Below are 17,602 nucleotides of genomic sequence, written 5' to 3' on the forward strand. Positions count from 1 at the left end.
AGCAATTAGTACTCAACAGAAGCCAGTGTCATGTTAACAATCCACATATTAAAGCAAGCTGGCTGCCATATGAGGGATCAGAGTTCTTATCCCTCACTTCATAGGCTAAAAAAAAAAACAAAAGAAGCCACAGAATAAAGTCCTTTGATTCGGAGGTAGGGGGAAAGGAGACAAATCCTCACTTTAGACTTCTAAACAAATTTGCTCTAGCAAGGAGTTTAAAAGTGAGAGCTATCTGGAGCTTTCTCCTTAACTGAGAGGGAAATTCTGCTCATGAAAGGATCCCCTTTATTTCAAGGACTGCAAACCAAGTATCCCAGCCCTCTTGGGTACTCCTTAATTTAACTTTTGTGTAGCAGTAGAGAAAAGAAAATTACTTGCTCATTAGAAGAGAACAAATGCCTACATAAATAAATGGAACGATAGTATATCTAACTTCCTGGGCACCACAGACCAGCAGAGAAGAAACTCATTTTCAGCAGTGTGTTTACTTCACTATTTGCAAATGGCTGGCTGATTGGCAGCTACAATATATGAAATAAATAACCATTTCAAAGATCAAGTGTCATGTTCCCTGGTAAGTAACAAAAATGAACACTATCTGCCCTCCCCATGCAGTTTATGGAATTTAGCAGGAGAATAGGTTTATTGGCTATTTGATTGCTTGATATGTTGTAAGGATATTTTCTGTGATGGTGTGGTTATTATTTAGGTTAGATAAGAAATTCTCCTTTCTCCCAGGACATCAGTATTAAGAGTCACATATTCACAAGAAGAATCCAAAATGAATATTTCTAAAGCAAGTGAAATGTGACAAGAAACTGTGAAATGAGGAGTGATGACTATATCTAATCATTTTTTTCTTCCAAGAAAATCAAGTACCTGATCATCCAATTTATCACAAGCCAAGATGATAAACCAGTAAATGTACACAAGCTGATGATACTGCCCACTTTTAGACACCAGTCCAAAAATTAGTGCTTCAGATTTTAATGTAAAACATTTTTACAGATTACAAACTAGCCTTAAAAACTGTTCCAAGATAAGTTAGGAAAACAGGAGATTCAAATCCATGCATTGTTATATCCCAGTGGTGCTACAACACCTAGGCACAACAGCATTTAGGCACTTATGGTCAGCTTTCATTTTCAAACTCCTTTACAAAATGTTAGCTAACTTGTTCATAGAATTTTTGAAGTATTTGCTGAGTATTTAAACCATTTAAGAGCTCAAGTATGTCTGATCTAAGTCATATGAGTCAGATACGATCTACTACTACTAAACAGAAAGGAATGACTATTTTACAAATCTTTCAAAAAAAACAAACAAAACTAAAATTTTTAGTTCTCCCTTATCTTCCCCCATATTTTTCTGCTTTTAAAAAGAGGTTTTGGAACCCTGGCTGGGTGGCTCGGTTGGTTAGAGCAGCATCTCATACACTAAAAAGAGGTTTTGCCCTGGCCGGTGTGGCTCAGTTAGTTGAGCACTGTCTCTTGCTCTGAAAGATAGCTGGTTCAATTCCCATTCAGGGCACACACCCAAGTTGGGGGTTCCCTGGTTGGGGTGTGTACAGGAGGTGGGCAATCGATGTTCTCTCTCACATTGATGTCTTTCTTTCTTCCTTTCTCTCTCTCTCTCTCTCGATATATATATATACACAATCAAGAAAAACATATTTTAAAAAGAGGTTTCTTGCCTATCTATCTATACTAAAAGGATAATATGCTAATTAGGGTGGACATCTTCCGGACGTCCATTCAGACAAAGCCACAGCGGCTGCAAGGCCCGGGGCTCAGGCCTCGCAGCCACTGAGGCTGGCAGTGGCAGCATCAGTGGGGTGATCGGGGTGGTGCCTTCCCCTGATAAGCCTTGTCACCTCCCACAGAGCTGTTGGTAGGACATCCCCTGAAGGCTCCTGGACTGGAGAGGGAGCAGGCCAGGCTGAAGGACCCCCTGCCAGTGCACAAATTTTTGTACACCAAGCCTCTAGTCCTATCTAATAATAGACAAACAGGGTAATTGACTGTACCTTCGCTACGCCTCCCATTGGCTAATCAGCGCAATATGCAAATTAACTGCCAACAAAGATGATGGTTAATTTGCATACAGTGCGAAGCGGCAGAGCAAAGACTGAAGGTGGCTCCGGCAAGAGCAGCGAGGGCTTTGAAGGCAGCTCCGGCCAGAGCAGTGAGGGCTTGAAAGCGGCTCTCGCCGGAGCGAAGGCCTGGGTCCCGGGTGCTGGAGGAAACCCAGTGCCAGCAGCCAGGGTAAGGGAAGGCCTATTGCACGAATCTTTTCGTGCAACAGGCCTCTAGTCTATACTAATAAAAGAGAAAAATGATAATTGGCGTACAATGCTACCCTTTTCATTGGCTAATCAGGGCTATATGCAAATTAACTGCCAACTAAGATTGGCAGTTAACTGCCAACAAGATGGCGGTTAATTTGCATATGTAGGCACAATGCAGGGAGGCGAAAGGGAAAGCAGGAAGAAGCCCCTTGCCACTGACAGTGATCAGAAACCCAGGGGGGCGCTAAGAGCTGGGGGGCAGGGCAAAGGCGGCCCTGGGGCCACCTTTGCCCTGCCCCCCAGCCATGATCGGAGAATCAGGTGCCTTTTCTGCCCTGGCCAGTGATAGCAGGAAGTAGGGGTGGAGCCAGCGATGGGAGCTGGGCACAGTCGAAGCTGGCAGTCCCGGGAGCTAGGGTTCCCTTGCCTAGGCCTAAAGCGAAGCCCACAATCGTGGGGCCGCTGCAGCTGCAGGTCCCCGCTGCCCAGGCCGGACGCCTCAGCCAGAGGCGTCCTGCAGAGGCAGGGACGGAGCCCGCCCCCGCTGCCACTGCAGGTCCCCGCTGCCCGGGCCGGATGCCTAGGCCAGAGGCGTTAGGCCTGGGCAGGGGCGGGGCCTGCAACCGAGGGAAGCTGGGGGTCCCCAGCCCAGGCCTGACACCTCTGCCAGAGGCCTCAGGCCTGGTCAAGGGGCCAATCCGGTGATTGGTGATTGGAGGGTGATGAGGGTCAACTCCTCTGGCCGAGGCATCAGGCCTGGGCCAGAGGCATCAGGCCTGGGCTGGGGGCAGAACCAGTGATGGGGGGAAATGAGGATCCCCTGCCCAGGCCTGACGCCTCTGTCAGAGGCATCAGGCCTGGGCAAGGGGCCGATCCTGCGATTGGAGGGTGATGGGGGTCAACGCCTGAGGGCTCCCAGTATGTGAGAGGGGGCAGGCTGGGCTGAGGGACACTCCCCCCACCCCCCACACCCAGTGCACGAATTTCGTGCACTGGACCCCTAGTATATATATAAAAGGCTAATATGCAAAGTGTCCCCTTGGCTGGGAGACTGGGAGTTTGATCACTCGCTATGACGTTCGCTGACCACCAGGGGGCGGCGTGGAACTAAGGGAGGTCCTGGCCAGCAGTCAGAAGACCCCAATTGGCCCTGATCACTGACCAGGCCTAGGGGCCCTACCCGTGCCCGAATTTCATGCACTGGGCCTATATACAAGGGCAGTTTTATACAGTTTTATAGTGCCTATATAAAAGGACAGTTTTTGGTTAGTCAGACAAAAATTGGGCAATGTTTAAAGTGAGGAGCCTATTTATGAAACATATTTAAATCAACATTAATATTTGGATTTTGACTTAAAATATTCAACAATTACTTTAAAACACTGTTCTTATGGTCAGTTAATATTATCTCTCATAGCTGATTTATATTTGCACTACAGTTTTCAACTACAACACAAGAACATTAAATATGAAAACCTCTACTAAAAGGCAGAAGAGTAATGGCATTAATGTACTCATGCTCTGGTAGTGATCAACTATTTGCAATTAATGTGGAAGAAAATATGAGAATTTCAACGCCACAGTTTTTAGAAAAACTCCTCATTTTTATGGCTATTTATAGCATGTGTCCAGTCTTGCAGAACTCCATCTTCCTCCACCTCATTTGTAACATAAACTGTTCTTAAATCACTTTAATACATTGTTAGAGATACTTCTTTTACACAGTACCTACTGAGCAGCAGATCAATACTCTAATACAAAGACGCTGATTTCATTACCACAAAAGCCTATGTGAGCAGCCAGATGCTGAACAAAGAGTACCGCTTTCATCAGATTTATTCCTAACATGTCTGCACTCCACTGGGATGAAATATTTTGCTATGGTGGACAAGTAGAAGTTGGAGAAAAAAAATGGCACTTAAAAAACAACTAAGAAGCTTTGATTACAGAGAAAGTTTGAAAGAAATGTAAATGTCTTCACACCTATTGAACGCTTATCATTTGTTATCAAATCCATCTGTTCATCTGCAATCATAATGTTGTACTTAATGCTTTCATAAACTGCTGTGACATTAGGTATTTTTGTTGCAATTCAACAGTTAAGACTAAAATAATACAGAAAGAGGTTTTGGAAATAAAGCATTGGATGAGAATTGGGGGGAGGGAGGGAGGAAAACATGCTACTATTCTTTTAAATATATTTTCAGTAACAAAATTTTGTAATTTCAATGTCTTTCTAAATTTATTACCAAAAAAAATCTTTATTTACAAGATTTTCATATAGTTATTACATTTTTCTTTCCTTCATACCATCATTATGATCTGAGGCAATAAAATTGAGTTGAAATATAATTAGAAAGGACAGAGATCTGTCTACATATATGCATTGGTACTAGCAACTTGCAGTGCCAGAGGGACTTAACTTTTGTCTAAAACCAATTCTCTCTGCCTTTTCTTACACTATTTACTTTCAATGGACTAAAGCTGCAATACATCCTTTCTAGACCAGCTTTAATCATTTTCACAACTATGGTTACTAGGACAACAGGATGCAGTTTATCTGTGCTGTTTTCATTTTCCCCATTTATGTTGCCATAACAACACAATCATTCTGCCTTTGTCCAATATGTAACAACTTTATTTTAGGGTTGTATTCTTAAGGACACTGAATTACCCCAGGAATAAAGTAAACAACAGAATTTATATAAGAATTGATTTAAATAATATAATAACCAATTTTAAAATATTTTGAGGGAAGAGTTATTTTGCTAGGGACTTCACACAAAAACAAACATTTTTTAAAAACCTGATATCTGCTAAAATCTAAAGGCTGTCTACCATTTAGTGAATGATTTTTGTACAAACCTCCCCAAGCAAAAATAGCAATACCATCATGATTAGGAGCTGTGGGAAAGTGTCCATTAATACCTGTCCCAAGTAGAACAATTAAGAATGAAGATAGCTCAGTGGTTGAGCATCAACCTATGAACCAGGAGGTCACAGTTTAATTCCAGGTCAGGGCACATGCCCGGGTTGGGGGCTCAATCCCCAGTAGGGGGTGTGCAGGAGGCAGCTGATCAATGGTTCTCTCTCACCATTGATGTTTCTATCTGTCTCTCTCTCCCTTCCTCTCTGAAATCAATCAAAATATGTAATTTTTAAAAATGAAGATAGTTCTAGCCCTGACTGGTTTGGCTCAGTGGACAGAGCGTCAGCCTGCGGACTGAAGGGTCCCAGGTTCGATTCCGGTCAAAGGCATGTACCTTGGTTGAGGGCACATCCCCAGTAGGGGGTGTACAAGAGACAGCTGATCGATGTTTCTCTCTCATCAATGTTTCTAACTCTCTATTCCTCTCCCTTCCTCTCTGTAAAAAAATCAATAAAATATATATTTAAAAACAATGAAGGTAGTTCTATCCTACACTGCTGTGGTACTCCAACATCATTTGTTAGAAATACCACATCCAAGATTAGTGGTTTTTATACTAGGCAAACTCCATTTGGATATCTTTACCTTTTATTCAATGTGTTTCATAGTAGTAGAATCCTATAGAAGTTTATACAGTTCAAAATTTTTATAGTATGAAGTGAGTATAAAAATTCACATTTATAGAAATGATAAAAGAAAAGCATTTATTATTGTAAATCAGCAGTATAAAAGCTAAAAAATATTTTGGTTTCAGGATCACCATATCCATTAGTAGGACCATCATGTTGAGACATGAAAGTTAAAAAAAAAGCCACAATTCTTACAACCATTTGTTTTACCACTATGTGCGATAACAGGACTTTGTATATGCAAAATGTTATCTTAATTTAAGAGCTTAAATCACTAAGGTCAGATCTTTTAGCCCTTTGATCAGTTGATAAAGATACATTAAAAACCTCTCCCACGGTATAAGTACCCATATATATACATATTTATTGCTTACAAACAAAACATGGAAATATTACTATCTGATGAGAAAATATGAAAATATTACTAAATCCCCCTAGTTCTCTACAGGCATAAAAAAAGATTATTTATAAATATTGTAGTATTTTTATAGGATAGAACTAATTTTTACATATTAATATAACAAGGCACACTTTAATTTTAGTTACAGCTGAGATAATTTAATAAATTTTGTGGCTACAATGAACTGAAAAATATGACTTATTTAACCAAACCTGGATATCAAAAGAAAACTTAAGGTGTTTTAAAACACATTTTCTTAAGTTCATTTTTTTAGAGAGAAAAATTCTATGATCCAAATTAGTATTCCAAATTCTCAAATAACAATTTTAAAATTTATATTTTTGCCACTTTTTTAAAGGACTGTAAGAAGACAGGGTCTGCAATAAGGAACTCAAAGATAAGGATAAATGAAAATAAAACAGCTGGAGCAAAAGGGTGGTTACACTACTTAGATGAAGGGCTGAGAGAGGGGGAACAGCAGCACAGAGGGTATTGAAAGAAAAAGGAAAGAGACTAGGACTATTGTGATTCAAAACCTAGGCCCTTACATCAAAATTAAACCAACAAACTGGGCTAAAATTACATACAAAAGCCCCAACTCTCACCAATCCTGCTCTCTCCTTTCCTTAGTTTGTTGTATTGGTAGGGGACACACCTCAGGAAAATCCCAAATTTGCATTGACTTCTACATTAGCTGAAGCTGGTAAGTCCTAGGCAAGATGAGGCAATTTTATTACAGTACAATCATGTGAATTTAGGTACTAATGCTGTAGGAATCATGCAATTCTCAAACCTGATTTCTGTGAGGCACTCTGACAGGACTGGAGTATTTGTACATGTGTAGCCTAGCATTTTTGGTAACAGTTATGACGCATCCAGAATACCCCTTGAAAGAGAGCCTCTGACTTCATCTAAGGGGCAGTCAGCTGTCAGGCAACATGCATTCTGATGTGCTACTGCTGTAAACCTACTGAAACTCACTGGGAAACTGCTATTCCTGTCCTCATCTAACATGTCTAGCCATATATTCCATAGGGACTTGCAAGCTACTGGGACAAGCCCTTAACACTCTTACCAAGAGTGTTATACCCTGGTCCAAAGTGGTAAGAATTTTAACCCTTACTCTCTCTGGGTGAGGACCTTACTTCTTTCTCCTCTCTGTTCCTAAGGTAAGAGATAGTTTGCTTTGTTTTGTTTGTTTTTTTAATTTTTTAAAAATTGATCTAGAGAGAGAGGCAGGGAGAGGGATAGAGAGAGAGAGAGAAACGTTGGTGAGAGATATATTGATGAGCTATCTCCTGCACACCCCCTACTGAGGATGAAGCCTGCAACCCAGGGATATGCCCTGACTGGGAAAGGAACCAGGAACCTCTTGGCTCATGGCTTGATGCTCAACCACTGAACCACACTGGCTGGGCAGTTTGCTCATTTTTAAAAAGAAGGAATCAGCCTGGCTAGTGTGGCTCAGCGGTCATAATTCAATTCCCGATTCCCAGTCATGGCACATGCCTGGGTTGCAGGTTTGATCCCCAGTAGGGGGCATGCAGGCGGCAGCCAATGAGCGCTTCTCTCTCATTGATGTTTCTCTCTCTCTCCCTCTCCCTTCCTCTCTGAAATCAATAAAAATATTTTAAGAAATATTTTTTAAGAAATAAAATAAAAATAAAAGGAAGGAGTCATATTCTATGATCCAAACAAGGTCTTTTGCCCAAAGTGCACTACTGATCTCAAATGATCACGAACCACTAGTTCTTGAACAAGTTAAGTAGATGAACAGCATTCCCAGTGTTGATACCTTAAGAAAATGAAGAAAAAGAGATAATAAATGTTTCCCAGTCCTCCCAGAACTACAGGTATAAATAACTGAACATGCTGACAATGTTTAAGGTTGATCTTGATAGAAAATTCCCAATTCTCTTGGTGCAAAGTATACTCAATGGGGTAAATGAACCTTGGTGGGCATTCGCTTGGTTATACTATTTCTTTAGTAAAACTGATAAAAGCAAAAAGATCCTTGAAATATCAGAATAGCAATCAAAGGATTTAAGTGTGTCCATCCATACATTCCTGACAAATAAAATTCCATCATCAAAGACAGGGATAAGTTGTGCCTGCTTGCCTGGGTAATTAGGGGAGTGAGAAAATTAAAAACAGGACATTTCAGTAGGATTTTTGATAACTACCACCCAAGCCATTTCTGTACAAATCTTGACACTATCAAATAACATAATTAAAATGTCATTAGCTCCTCAAAGTGACATTTTATGATGAAGTTCAGACTTATTAAAACAGTCATAACTAGTTACGGTGGAATGATAATTATAAAAAACAAAATATTTTAATTAAAATACATTATGTAACAACATTAAAATAAGGCTACATAAGAGTCTTAACCTAGGATCTATGGATAGAATAAAAGTACATCTGAATCTCTTGAAATTGTGTATAAAATATATGTGCATGTGCATGTCTGGAGAAAGGATCTCATGCCATACAAAAGATTTCCAATTAGGTCATAAAAAAGTTTATAAAGCCTTAAATTAGATAATTCCCCCTGACTCTTAAAACCTATAACCCAACACGAATTCGGTGACATTTTACTTCAGGCAAATAAACTGACCCACCTATTAAGGAAATAGAACTTTGCCTCCTTCTGACTCATTACATTTTCTCTTAATCCAAGTCCAATAAAAGTCAGTCTTGCTTTAAAATAATTTTTTTTAACTTCATGGCTTCAATTAAACAATTAAAAATTCAGTTCAATAGTACCCTCCAATTTCAAAATCTGTATCTTGCCCTCAGTTTATCATCTTACTTTTTAAACCTCTCTAAACACTCAAATTTTAACTACAATATAGTCTATTTATCAATAAAAAAAGAATCAGTTCTTTGGTCTCAGGCATCACTCTTTCTAGATTCTGAGTAGTTTCATGTCAATTAAAAACAAGATCTCTCCCAGCTAGAATGGCTCAGAGGTTGAGTGTCAACCTATGAATGAAGAGGTCCTGGTTCAATTCCTAGTCAGAGCACATGCCTGGTTACGGGCTCAATTCCCAGTGTGTGGGTATGTGTGTGGGGGGGCGGGGGGAGAGAAGGGGGTGTAGGAGGCAGCCAATCAATGATTCTCTCTCATCATTGATGTTTCTCTCTCTTCCTCTCCCTTCATCTCTAAAATAAATAAAAAATATATTTAAAAAAAAAAAAACAAGATCTCACTCTTACCTACAGCTTTATGTAATTAATTGGGGCTGTTAATCCAAATTCATCAATCCCCAAACCTTGGAAAAAAACAATTAGTCAACTCCTACTCTGGCCAAAATTTGGTGACTAATTCCTACCTCATAAATATTTTTTAAAAATACATCGACAAAACTTACTAATGAGAACTAAATTATAGCTCTGCTGACTGGCAAGTAATTTGCAAAAACAGACCAGTTTAGCTGCATAAAATAAATATCCATCTGCCCATACTAGCACTAATCAAGGCGTGAAATTGAGCTTTTTATTCAGAAGGAAATAACTTCAAGGCTGTGATTTAATCTGGAAAGCAAATATTAAGGTCATCCTTTTCTCTCTGATGTTTATAGTATTTCTAATGGGGGAAGCAAGGCAGGAGGAGGGCTAACTGGCCAAATTCTGTAGAAGCAAAAATATCTCTATGACATAACAAATGTGCCACTTGGTTAACTACTTACACAGATTGAACAGAACCAAGTTGCTGGGATGTATGCAGAGATCACTTAAGTAGTGAAAGCTCAAACTGACCACTGTGAACATCCAATTTGGTCAAAACTAAGGAATCAGCATTTCATTAAGTAAAGAAAATTCAACAAATATAAATGCCGTAAATTTTAAAATAGCCTATAGCTATTTTCATTACAACAGTCAATTTTGGATTAGCCAGGTTAATGAGATCCTATTCAGTAATTTAGCCAATTCCCAAATTATTACATTTATCAAAATCAACTAATACAAATATCAACTTATTCCACTCTACTATATCCACACTACTCGTGTCTACCAGAGAAAGCAAACAAATAGAAAAGGGCCCAAATAACATAAGCAAGATATTGCCTTAAAAGACTTCGAGAAGCCACAGTAGTTCTCAAGCTGTGGTCCCAGAACCAGCAGCATCATCTGGCAACTAGTCAGAAGGCACATTTTCAGGCCTTACCCACGCTTACTGAATGGTAAACACAGACTTCCCCCCGCCCCCCCGCCACACACACACACACCCTGGACTTCTGACACAGTGTTTACTACTCCAAACCCTTATATCCTAAATTCAATTCTTTAGGCAGCTCTAACAATATTTTCCACTAAAGATAAAAATTATAAAGCATATAACTTGTAAATTAGAATGTTAAAAAAAGCCATTTTAATTAGTCTAAGCTCAAAATCAAAAAGAAAAGAAAAATAATAAAATCTACACCATGTCTTCCCCAAATCAGAAATAGTCACCATTTCGATGGAGAAAGAAAAAATGATTTAGAACTGCCTAAAAATAAATGGGCAGATTTTAAAACTATTACAGAAGAATCATCACCAAAACATGCCAAAAACTAGTGGGACAAACAATGTTGGGAAACAAGGTATGTACAGTTCCCAAGTTTCACTCCTCTGCACACTTATTATAAATATACTTTTACAATGGAGAAATCTGGTGAACACAACCTTAATAAAACGATCAAACAGTATCAACAATAAAGGAACAAATTGACATGATATATCTTCTGATATAATGCTCTGAGAAAGAAACCATAGCATATATTCCTGCCAAATTTTTTTAACCTGAATTTAATCATGGAGAAACAATCATACAAATCCAAATGAGAGATGTTCGGTAAAACTAGCCTAGACTCTTCAAAAATGTCAATTTCATAAATAGAAAGACTAGGATATTGGTGTAAATTAAAGGAGACTAAAGAGATCTAAATATATATATATATAACATGTAATTGGGTTGTGCATTTTTTTAAAAAGCTGTAAAGGATATTACTGTGACAATTGGGAAAATTTAAATATCGACTACATATTAAATAAAAATATTATCACTGTTACATTTCCTGAGTGGGATCTTGCATTGTGGTTATAAAAGACAATGCTTTTGTTCTTAGGAAACCCATGCTGAAGCAGAGGTGAAATATCATGATGCCTGCAACTCTCAAATGATATAGAAAGAAAAGTACAACTATAGAGAAAAAAAATCAAATGTGGAAAAATGTTAACATCTGGCCGATCCAGGTGAGCAGTATATGACTAACCATTATGCTTTTCTCACAATTTTTCTGTAGATCTGAAAAAAGATGGATATTATCCATATCCCTCTTCAAAAGTAACTTGACCTCTGTGTGCTTCAGTTTCCACATTTGGAAATCAGAGGTAATGATATACCTAATAAGGTGAGAGGACCAAATGAGTTCATATATATAGAGTGCCTAGACTCCTACCTGGTACATATTGAGTTATGTGTTTGCTGCTCTTACTATTGTTGTTTTATCATTATGACTAGTTCCACCACACAAGGTCAGAGAGATTTAAAAAAAAAACAACTTTGATGTTTACAGTCCTATATAATTTCCAAAATATTTTCACTATTTATAATTTCACTTCGTCCTCACAAACTCTTTAAAGTAGGAAGAGGATTAACTCCACTTTCCAGATGAGAAAAATTGGACTCCGAGCAGTTAAGCAAACTTAACCAATGCTTTGTGACTTTTAGAAAGCAGTGTAAGTGGAAAGAGAATCAGGTGTCTTGTTTTCACAATGGCACAATGTGAAATTTACATTCCAATCTAAATAATTACAAGGTATTTCAAAGAAAACACACTAAGGAAACAGGTAGAACTCCTGTACTGTCATTTGTAGACAAAAGAAGTTATCACTAGTCTATTCAGCAAAACAGATGTCACTTTGCAGAGCTTTGGTATTTTTCTTAAATAGCCTTGAAAACAAGGATCAGAAAATATGAACTCTTATAAAAAGGGATTTATTGTATTTTTATAGCTTATTACATACCTTGTAACAATCATTTTGCTAAATGTGAATGTCAGTTTTATTTTCGGTCCCTTTTTTCCTGGCTATTTACAAGCTTTGTAAGAACCGTTCCTTAATTAAGTCTAAACATAGTTTTATATAAATGGATTCCTGGAAATAAAACGTTCAGACTTAAGAAATGACTGTTACAGAGACTGTAACAGGCCGTAAAAAAAAGAATGCCACTTTAAACAAAGATTTCTCATTTTAATTAAAAAGATAATCATCAGAACATTCTTATACTTAACAGAACCATTTAAAGAAGCTTCTTTGGGGGGGAAAAACATATAGTATCTTATACAGGCTTCCATGTACAACTTACATTTAAATCAAAGTCTCAGTTGATCATACAGTATGAATTCTTATATAGTATACCTACACTTCAGTGATACATTAAAAGAGAAACAGGTCCAAATGAGATAAACATCATTTCTAATTCTTTTTAACATGAATGCTTTCAAAAGATTGTATTTTTCCACAAGATACTGGTAAAACACATTTAAGAATACTTAAGAAATACTTTTTAATGCAGTTGGAATGTGTTAGCTAAAAGGACTATATCCATATGACTACCATATAATAAAAAAATGACAAATCTAAATAGTTTCTCTACTCTGATAAAACCTCATGCCATCATTTTTATTTTCAAAATGCCATACCTGGATATGACTGGAGGGTGTGAAAAATCTTTAGAAGCATGATTTGATAAGGCAGGATTCTTTTTGATTAATTCATTTGACTAACTTTTAAACTGTCCATTTTTAATTCATATAATATAAAATTTGTAAAGTTCAACATAATCCAAAGGAAAATGATGTAGATCTTATAAGCTGTCATTACAATTAAGTGCAATTTGAAAAACAGATATACCAATGTTCTTCTACTTAAGTCACCTTTTCTAAATTACACTGAACACTAAATCTGAGTCATCACTTGACAGTCTATTTCTATAGCAATATATTACTAGACATTGTCTCAATTCCCAGCAAAACAAGTTATAATTGGGAGGCTATTTTCTAACTGAAAATTTGATAACAAAAAAAGTACTGGCATGCCTAACAACAAAGATTCAATAACTATAAACCTCTACAGCCATTAAAACTAAGAAAATTACATTCCAGCTTCATAAAAAGGAAGTAACATACCAATGATCAGGATTACATGTTCAAAGTGTAAAAAAAACAAACACAACTTTTCCATATTAACTCAAGCTACTAACCAACGAAAATAAACAGTAAACATTTATTTAGCAATCATTTGCTTTGCTTCTTATAATACAGACTGCTGCTTGGGATAATTTATGAAGGAGGGAGAAGTAGAAGGGGGCCAAACAAATGTCTTACTCAAAGAATGCCCTCCTTTCCTTATCTAAATTCTTTCTCTGAATAAGCAAGTTATTCAAAATCATACCACTGAACTATGCTACCAGGAATAGGCATTCAGTAAATAGCTGATCATGATGATTATGATCATGAGTGTTTCTCTCTTAATTTGCATTATTTTTTAAAATTATAGGATAACCAGATATTTTTCTTTTCCATTTGCTTACCTTCTCAATTTATTAAAAGCAACAAGTGTTCTACATAAGAGCAAAGGCCACCAGGAAAAAAAAATACTCATAAGTCACTCTTCATTCTCAATGTCACAGGGTTTACTTGAAACTTTGTAGATAGGTTTCAGAGTACCTCACACTTCATTGAAAACCCATGAACATTCATTAGTACAAACTGTTTTTAAATATATTCACAAAGTCTTCCATAGAATGTTAAATTTTAGATATATCATTCTGATGGCCATTCTTCTGATGATTACTTTTTGTGTGATTTCAACAGATAAAATCATCAAGAACAGAGGCATGCACTAGGGCAGTGGTCGGCAAACTGCGGCTTGCGAGCCACATGTGGCTCTTTGGCCCCTTGAGTGTGGCTCTTCGGCCCCTTGAGTGTGGCTCTTCCACAAAATACCGACTTCTGTGCATGGGCCACAAAGTTTCAATAGCACTGTAAAAGCGCTCCTGCACGTGGTATTTTGTGGAAGAGCCACAACTCAAGGGGCCACAGAGCCGCATGTGGCTCGCCAGCTGCAGTTTGCCAACCACTGCACTAGGGAAATGCAGATTAAAACTGTAATAAAGTAATACCTTATACCTATTAGGATGGCTAAAATAAAAAATACTGACAATCCCAAGTGCTAGCAAAGATGCAAAGCAGCTAAAACTCTCATACACCACTTGTGGGAATGCAAAATGGTACAGCCACTCTGAAAAAGTTTGGCAATTTCTTATAAAGTTAAACATAAACTTACCATATGACCCAGCAATTCCCCTTCTGGGTATTTACCCTAGAGAAATGAAAATTTATGTTCATACAAAACCTATACACAAGTATTTACAGCAGCACTATTTATAATCACCAAAAACTAGAAACAACCCAAATGGATAAACAATATGATACAATCCATACAACAGAATACAACTAAGGAATAAAAAAGAGTAGACTATTGATACATTCAACAACTTGGATGAAAACTATCTTAAAGGTATTATGCTGGCCCGGCCAGTGTTGCTCAGTGGTTGAGCATTGACCTATGAACCAGGAGGTCACGGTTCGATTCCTGGTCAGGGCACATGCACAGGTTGCAGGCTTGGTCCCCAATAGAGGGAGTGCAGGAGTCAGCTAATAGATAACTCTCTCTCATCATTGATGTTTCTCTCTCCCCCTTTCTCTCTGAAATAAAAATATTTTTTTAAAAAGGTATTATGCTGAGTCAAATCAGTCAGTAGCAAAAGATTATATATTGTATGATTCCATTTATAAGACATTCTCAAAAAGATAAAACTAAAGGGAGGGTGAATAGATCACAGTTCTTAGGAATTAGGGATGGGAGGATAGTACAAGGGAGTTTAGGGAAGTGTGGGTGGGGGGAGCAGGGAGGGAGTGATGAAACTGTTCTATACCCTGACTGAGGCAGTGGTTACATGAATCTATATAGTAGGTGTACCGGTTAATAATGCAGATTTTTTTTAATAGATGGAGTTACACATATGTTGATATATATGCGATTTGATATGTATGCTATTTTGTTGTATTGCTCCTTCAGATTACCACTTGTTCTGATCGATGGCACACGCACTTTCTGAGCAGCACTTCAAAGCGTACGAAGAAGTGGAAAATTGGGTCTCTGAATGGTCTGCCTCTAAACAAGAAAAGTTCTATTGGGACGGTATCCACAAATTACCTGAAAGAAGGGAGAAATGTGTAGCTAGCGATGGACATTACTTTGAATAAAGCACTTTTTAAAATATTTTTATTGATTTTTTTACAGAGAGGAAGGGATAGGGATAGAGAGTTAGAAACATCGATGAGAGAGAAACATCCATCAGCTGTCTCCTGCACACCCCCTTACTGGGGATGTGCCCTCAACCAAGGTACATGCCCTTGACTGGAATCGAACCTGGGACCCTTCAGTCCGCAGGCTGACGCTCTATCCACTGAGCCAAACTGGTTAGGGCTGAATAAAACACTTTTGATGTTTCTCTTGAAATTATAGTGTTTTCTTTGGATTACCAAACCCACATTATTAACCAGTTAATAGTTAATCTGTATTATTAACCAGTTAATAATTAATCCACATTTTTAACTGGTTAACAGCTAATCCACATTATTAACCAGTTAACAATTAATCCGCATTACTAACCGTAATAATGCGGATTTTGTAATCAAAGAAAACACGATAATTTCAAGAGAAACATCAAAAGTGCTTTATTCAAAGTAATGTCCATCGCTAGCTACACATTTCCCCCATCTTTCAGGTAATTTGTGGATATCGTCCCAATAGAACTTTTCTTGTTTTGAGGCAGACCATCCAGAGACCCAATTTTCCACTTCGTACGTTTTGAAGTGCTGCTCAGAAAGTGCATGTGCCATCGATTAGAACAAGTGGTAATCTGAAGGAGCAATACAACAAAATAGCATACATATCAAATCGCATATATATCAACATATGTGTAACTCCATCTATTGAAAAAATCCGCATTATTAACCTAGTATACAGGGGTGGGCAAAAGTAGATGTGGTTTTTTTAAATCCTCACCCAAGTATATTTCACTGATTTTTTTTTTAGAGAGAGAGGAAGAGGGGAAGAGAGAAAATTCAATCAGCTGCCCCCCTTACTTGCCCCCCACTGACCAAGGCTCAAACCCGAAACCTAAGTATGTGACCCAATGAGGAATCAACCCCCCCACCCCCACCCCAGGAAATTTTTTCTGGTGTATGGAGCAACACTCAACCAACTAATCGCCGACTGGGCAAAAGCAGGTTTACAGATGCATTGTGCCATTCTTTTGAGTTAATAAAGCTATTGTAATCATCATAACCTGCATGTCTTTTTCCACACAAACAACCTACTTTTGGCCACCCCTGTACATATATTAATATTCTAGCCCCGTGGTCGGCAAACTGCGGATCACGAGCCACATGCGGCTCTTTGGCCCCTTGAGTGTGGCTCTTCCTAAGCCTTAGGACTACCCTAATTAAGTTAATAACAATGTACCTACCTATATAGTTTAAGTTTAAAAATTTGGCTCTCAAAAGAAATTTCAATCATTGTACTGTTGATATTTGGCTCTGTTGACTAATGAGTTTGCTGACCACTGTTCTAGACCTATACACTAAAAAAAGTTAATTTTACTGGATATTAATTTAAAAAAAAAAACTACGACCAAAACCTTGCATATGGCAGGCATGAATCAATATATGTTTAAATGGTAAAATGAAATAAAGGTGGAATGCCTATTCAATAAACCTTAGGAGTCTGGATGAATTATTTTTTTAGAGTTTTGTTATACAACTCACCACCAGATGCTTATGGACTAAAAAACACCTTCAGCCCTAGCTGGTTTGGCTCAGTGGATAAAGCATCGGCCTGCAGACTTACGTGTCCCAGGTTCGATTCTGGTCAAGGGCACATGCCTGGGATGCGGGCTCGAGCCCCAGTGGGGGCAGTGCAGGAGGCAGTAGATCAACGATGCTCTCTCATCATTGATGTTTCTATCTCCCTCTCCCTCTCCCTTCTTCTTTGAAATCAATAAAAAAAAGAAAGAAAGCACCTTTACATTTACCTTTTAATTACATCAAATTACATCTCCCTCTATTTTGAAGATGCTGTGGCTGATCAAAGGGAGAAAGATAAAAAGACTTGAGGTCAGAGAGAGCCTAGGACTATATGTCTCTCCTTTGAGGTCAGCATGAGGTCCTTGCTCAAAAGAACAATTCCAGTCATGTAATTGTAGAAGAGACTAATCTTTCATCATAACTTTC

At 38.0% G+C, this 17,602-nt stretch overlaps 1 protein-coding gene across 8 annotated transcripts in view; it reads right to left on the bottom strand.

Moving 5' to 3' along the window:
* Nucleotides 1-17,602, bottom strand: part of BTRC (beta-transducin repeat containing E3 ubiquitin protein ligase) — a 166,638-nt gene that overhangs the window by 135,181 nt on the left and 13,855 nt on the right. For 4 of the 8 annotated variants that reach the window (XM_006756529.2, XM_006756531.2, XM_015559322.1 and 1 more), the window contains exon 2: nucleotides 14,589-14,624. The exons of the other annotated variants lie outside the window; for them this stretch is intronic. In XM_006756529.2, coding sequence (XP_006756592.1) covers nucleotides 14,589-14,624 — 36 coding nt within the window. The remainder of the gene's footprint in view (nucleotides 1-14,588; nucleotides 14,625-17,602) is intronic. 8 annotated transcript variants of the gene reach the window in all.

Source organism: Myotis davidii, unplaced genomic scaffold (genome assembly GCF_000327345.1).
Source record: "Myotis davidii unplaced genomic scaffold, ASM32734v1 scaffold332, whole genome shotgun sequence".
NCBI classification, from domain to species: Eukaryota; Metazoa; Chordata; class Mammalia; order Chiroptera; family Vespertilionidae; genus Myotis; species Myotis davidii.